The sequence below is a fragment of the Amphiprion ocellaris genome, chromosome 13, assembly GCF_022539595.1.
Source record: "Amphiprion ocellaris isolate individual 3 ecotype Okinawa chromosome 13, ASM2253959v1, whole genome shotgun sequence".
Classification (NCBI taxonomy): Eukaryota; Metazoa; Chordata; class Actinopteri; family Pomacentridae; genus Amphiprion; species Amphiprion ocellaris.
Window position 1 is genome coordinate 4,797,641 of NC_072778.1, and position 6,381 is coordinate 4,804,021.

The 6,381-nt window shown below is 38.4% G+C and overlaps 1 protein-coding gene across 2 annotated transcripts in view; it reads right to left on the bottom strand.

The window, feature by feature from the left end:
* The window catches only part of ppargc1b (peroxisome proliferator-activated receptor gamma, coactivator 1 beta), a 124,746-nt gene extending 122,323 nt beyond the window's left edge, over positions 1 to 2,423 (bottom strand). For both annotated transcript variants that reach the window (XR_008603623.1, XM_055016312.1), the window contains exons 1-2: positions 2,321 to 2,423; positions 2,148 to 2,191 (exon numbers count right to left, since the gene is read on the bottom strand). Coding sequence is in view for 1 of the 2 variants with exons in the window: in XM_055016312.1 (XP_054872287.1) it covers positions 2,148 to 2,191; positions 2,321 to 2,408 (132 nt within the window). In the remaining variant the exon portion in view is untranslated. The remainder of the gene's footprint in view (positions 1 to 2,147; positions 2,192 to 2,320) is intronic.
* Positions 2,424 to 6,381: the final 3,958 nt, after the last annotated feature.

A 6,381-nucleotide genomic window follows, 5' to 3' on the forward strand; every position in this document is an offset into this window, starting at 1 on the left:
TGGGTGGTTTACAGCGTGACTGGTCACATTTCTTGGCATTAACTGATGGGAGAAGTGGGGGAAACAGTGAAAAAGGAAGTAAACTTGTAAATATCACCATTTATGTCGATGAGGGCGCTCACTAGTTCAAAAATGCGACCATAGAGCATTTTTAATAGTTACAATGTGCTTTATAAGGAGGCAAAATGAAACAGACAAGTCTTAGAAAAATATTTTGCTGTTTAAAAAAGCAGACAAAATATACTAAAGCCACTTTACAGACGCTGAAACATACTGGGAGCCAATATAACAAGACTAAAACATATTAGGAGTCAGTTTAAATATGCTGAAATATACTGCTAGTCAGTAGAAAGAGGATAAAACCTACCAGGATCCAGTTTGTCAAGGCTGAAACACACTAGGAGCCAATATAAAGAGGCAGAAATAACTGCAAGCCAGTGTAAAAAGGATGAAAAAATAATGAACATGGATATTATCAACCGGCTAACAATAGCACAGACAGAAACAGACTGATAATGTGGTCATGTTTTGCATTCTACTTGAGTTCTAAGTAATCCGAGGACATGTTTATAAGGGAATAAGAGACAAAAAATGAAATATGTATGTATATCTTTACATTATACTTGTCAAGAACCTCCTCTTCATTTTGCTTTTGATGAGAGTAAACATGTATAAATTTTCTTATATGAGCACCTACAACACATAACTGATAATCTCAGTCAATATCAGTATATCTTTTTTGTCATTCTTTATATGCAGCGAAATTGAAAAATGTGTCTCTGCTTGTCGCATTGCTTAATACAGTCACATGATAAACAAAATAACTGCTCCTTAAACAACCTGTTCAGTCAAGCCTGTTCAAGAAGGTACATAAAATAGTATGAACCACACCTAGTCTTTATCAAATAAACATGCAATTCAGAACAACAAGAACAAAAAAACCCTGAAAAAAAACATCCCTTTTAAGTCTTTAAACACTGCTGCACAAGAGCCACTGGGGATGTACTTTGTGTCTCTGGCTCCATTTAGCTGCGTTTCTTCTACTAAAGGAGACAAGTGTGACAACTTCTGATGTTTCTAGCAGCTAAAGTGGAGTTCGATTGCAAAAAGGTTTCGGTCATAACATCACCAGTGTGGGGCTGCAGTCCCTCAAGGTCAGGGGCGTCTTTCAACCCGCCTAACAAGAAGCACGGGGATCAAATTTTACAACCACAGGAGCAGGAAATAGACCAAGATGCACTGCAGTTACATAGCAGGTTCTCCTCTGAGAAAATGACAAAGCGTGGCTTTTTCTTCTCTTATGTCTGTGCCATTTAACAGGACATAAAGACAATTTTACTTTAATGCAATGCGTTACTCATCTCTCATGTTAATACCACACAATGAATCATATTTCTTTTCACGTGTGGCTTCAAAATAGATAAAACAAGGCTTTAATTTGAAATGTCAGCGTTGATGAGCAAAACATTATGATTTTCAAAGGCTTGGGTCAGACATGTCTCTTATTTTTTCCATTGAATTTGACTAAAATGTGGTATTTAAGAAGGACGACTTTGTTGTTCCAGCACGACTTTGTTTTTGATGGCTTTGTTGATGCAGCGGCCTCAGTAGCTTGGAAACCTTTTCATCTTTGCTTTTATTTTTGTCTGCTTTTTTAAAATCAGATTGTAATCTTCAGTTTTGTAACCAAGTGTACAGCAAAGTATAAAGTTTTTAAATTGACAAACATCTTAAAGTTTTACTTGCTTAAATTAGATGTTCTTTATTTGGTTTGGTTCATCTGGTACCTTTTAAGAAATTCAATAATTTGTTTGAATTTGCCTTTATTTTGAACTGCAATTCTGTATATCAATACATGGACTTTAAATATTAAAAGCCAAAACACAAAGTTAAATTGCTCCATAAGCTATAAATAAAGACAAACAGCCTTTTTTAGCTGAGCAGATCTAATGAAACTTTGTCCTTGTTTTCCACTAGTTTGCCAGACTTTTCACTGCTAAATATAGAGAGTGTATTAAAACAAAATATCTCATCCAGTGTATTACCAAGTGGAGCCTAAACTCAGTACATGAGTACACTGTCACCATTGATTTTTCCCCAAATTCATTCATTTAGTGGAATTTATTCATAAAAGACACAATACTCACAAAAGGTCCAGGAAGGTGGTTGGCGGATTCAGCAGATTTCTTGTCTGCAAAAGAGGTGGAGGTTTTACTTTACAGTGCTTCTCCATTGATGTGAGATTGAAAGTAACAAAAAATACAAAAAATTAAGTCATAGCCACTCAAAAAAATGTCACATTTTCACAGCACAGCCTCACCTCTCTCTGGATTGAGCAACATCTCTGCCCCTTCATATATGCTGCTCAATTCACACCTCTTCACTTCAGCTCTACCATCACACAGCATGGTGATTAGATTCTACAACCTGGATGCAAACAAATGTGAAAACAGCATTATTGTACACACTACAAACTTGTTGGCCTTTCTAAATATGTCCCTGAAAACTAAACTTTTAAAATGAAGACTGCCTGATGCATTTTTATGCAAAAGAAACATTCATCAAAAAGGAAAAAAAAAACTCCACTTGGTCTGGCCCAGTGACATCACCTTAAATCCAGGAAGCGCTTGGCCGGCCTCCTGTCAAACACTATAGTCCTGCAGGTAAGTCAGAAAAAAAGGAACAAAGAAAGGTAAGTATGAACAAAGGAACAAAGAATGAAAGCACATTTGACATGTAACTTAATAAAGGATAACTGAAACTAATTAATAAATGCGTGTTTTCCTTTTATTCTCTATATGATGGATGTAAACTGTAACATAAAATTAACACAGACAAGCCTGGGATAGCGTTGGCTTGACCACCATTAGCATACGAGGGCTCGGTGAAACTCGCATTTCAACGACCCCCTTTGTCACTCCCTGGCTCCCAACGACCATTGTTGAGGAGCCAGGTGGGCCTTGGCAATGGTCGTCGGAATGTGAATAACACTGACCACACCTCACAGGGGTTATAAGCTGAGGTAACATCAACCACCACCAGAACTGAAGAAGCTTCTTGGATGAGAGGTGAAACGTCTTCAAGGAACCTTCTTAAAGTCCAGTTGGATTGATTTAAACAACTTTGGATAACTTAGTGAATGTGTGATTTCTTTTGACTTACAGTCTGTTGTCAGAACCACAGGTTGTAATTATCCAAAAAAAAAAGGGAAAAACTTCCACAAACGATTCCCCACCATCCTTCTGTGGCTGTTCTCTAACATTAGCTAGCTACAGAAGTAAAAATTAGCAAGGCCCAGGCTCACCGGAAACCGTGGCTCGTCTCGCAAACAAACACTTCATGTGAATTTAGACACTATTAGCGTTTAATACATAGTGAACAGTTATATTAACATGTAGTCTAACCCAGTCTAACTAGTGTCTTACTGTCACACTGAAGTCCAGCTGTCATCCACATGAGTGAGGTCTAAGAGCAGCCCCCTCAGGGGGGTGTGTCACCTCGTATCTGCAGCAGCGTAGACGGTACAGGACGTGACGTCAACATGGTGCATTCGAAAGCTCTCGGACATCGGAGATTCACTCGTTAGTCGTCTTTCCTGGACTTTCGCCCTTTACGACCGGCCACAACCTTTCATTTACATATTTTTGAATTAGAACGTTCAGAACTGGGGTGGCACCTGGACACAACCAATCTTACACTAGCATAACCATGAAAGCAAAACCATGATCAGTTGCTTTCTCCACTTGTTGTCAACATGACATATTTGTCTCCACAAAGTTCAATCACCACCCGATGAGTTCAGAAAAAAAAAGATCAAGTCCAGTCCATGAGTGGATATTATCGAGCCAGTGTTTTGGTTGTCCACCTTTGTTCTTCTTACCAGCTAACTTTCCTTTGAGACATATCTTACTCACACAATGAGTTGATCTTTTGACATGACCATATGGTTAAGGACTCTTGATTTAATAACTGGTGTGACTGGCTTCAGTTTAGTAGTGTTAAGTAGTTCATTGATAGGAATATGGTCACTGAGTCATTTGTTAGTCATAAGTCTCATGATATGGTTCTGAAATACAGTGAGATTTTGGAGTGATTTTGTTGTCCAGTTAACACAGTCAAGACCGTATAACACAACTGGCATGATGTATGTGTCAAAGATCTTGGATTTCAGATGATAAGGAGCTCATTTTGATGTTAGGACTTGTTTGTTTTTGTTGAAAGTTTGTGACCGAGATATACAAATTCAGTTACTTGAATGATTTGCTGGTTGTATATTGTGAGTTGAAGATTTGCATTATTTGTGTCAGTTATCATGCATTTCATTTTCGAGATGTTGATATGTAAGCCAACTTGTAATGCATGTTTGGTAAGTATATTCAGAAAGTTTGGTAGATCAATTCTAGAGTTACTGATAATGGCAAGATTATCAGTAACTCTAGAACTGATCTACAAAATTGTAAAAAATACTTGAATTTCTCTTGGGGTTACTTGAGTTTCCCTCAGGATTATTAATGTATCTATCTATCTATCTATCTATCTATCTATCTATCTATCTATCTATCTATCTATCTATCTATCTATCTATCTATCTATCTATCTATCTATCTATCTATCTATCTATCTATCTATCTATCTATCAGCAAAATACACACAAGTAAAACAGTATGGTGTATGTCTGCTGAATGAAGTTATCACGCCAATTTCATTTAGTTACAACTTAAATTTTGTTTTATATCAGCATAGTTGGGTTTGAATTAGCTGATACAATTTAACTATTATTAAGTCAAAGTAATCCATCAAAATATCATTTGATACTTAAAAGGTTGATCTACATCAGTAAATTAGAATCTTTATCTTGCAATGATGTATTTCATTAAGTGGTGGCAATCTGCCCCTTATTTTTGTTACAGTGTGAGGTGGTTCAGGTATCTGATGACGTTGCCTCTTGGGCGCCTTCCTTTGGACGTTTTCCAGGCAGATCCTATTGTGACGATACCTCAGGGTAGGCCTAAGACTCACTGGAGGGATTATATATCTCATTTGGCCTGAGAGCATCTCAGGCTCCCCCAGGAGGAATTGGAAAACATTACTAGGAAGGACTGGAGTGACCTGCTCAACCCAAAATCAGCATAAGAAAATTGATGGTGTGATGGAATTTACTGTGAGTAACCAGCCCTGAGCCTTATTACTGCTTCCAGTAGTAGGGCTCAGGACTGGTAACTCACCTGTCCTGCTTCAGTGGTGGACCAAACAACTCAAAATAACCAAAACTAGTTATTATACAGCAAACCAGTGGAGGCTGTGGGACTGCTGGGCTGATGCCTGCATTGCCTGTCTGTTGATCTGGTCTGGACAAAAAGGAATACCTCACTTTTCTTTTGTAGGGTTGATTATATTTCAGTAGCAGTAGTTAGTTGTTGCACAAGTCATGACAACTAGTAAAAATAGCATCAGAATTTACCAACCTGCTAATTTTGCATGCTGTAAGGTCAGGGTTGGCCTCGGAGGAAGAAGCCAACATTATTGAAATGCTAACAAACTTTTCCAAATTGTGTTCCAGTGATGTCCTCTTCTTAGGTTACTAGATTTTATATTTAAAAGTCAGGCCTTTGGCCAGTCCTCTGGTCCAGACTGACTGCCAGTGAGGTCAACGGTAAAACAACCTTCAAATTCTAAGACATCAGCATCCCAGTAAGTTATTGGTAAGCAAGTCAGGCATGAAGCCTGGCTGGTGATGAATGCAACAAAATTTAGATGAGAAAAGCTGTGAATTCATGAGGAGAGCTGGGATGAGAAACTTACAGATTCAGGAAGGTTCTGTAGGAGCTTTTGAAACTGTGTACAACATCCGAACAGAACAAGAAGAAGACAGGTTCACTTTTATAAATTGTGCCCTAAACTAAGTCGTCTTTTAAAACTATTAACACCTCAGGGAATATGTCCCGACCACAAACAACTCTGCACTCACTTTATATTTAGTTATCTCTTTGTATATACAATAAAGACTAAAAGACAAAGGGTAGAAACACTAAATGTGCCGACGAGACTAGGAAAAGCCGTGGGGGGCTTACAAAACAAATGTCTCTCAAGCTAAAAGAAAACTCCACTCAAGATGACAAACAGGCTATAAGCTGCTGAAACCCTGGCAGCGTTAGTGGCTCAGTATATCACGCTGAGCTGCAGCGGACCTCCACAAACACTAAAAACAATCCAGGTCTCTTGACTGTAAACTGAGATGATGTGTGTCTTAGCAGCATCCAGACCATTCCAGTTGACATTTCAATAATGTTCAGTCCTCAGGGTGCGGTCGGCCACCTGAAAACAAGGCCGCGATCTGAGGTCACACCGTCGCTAAGCGGGGCTGGTATGTGTCAATGAATA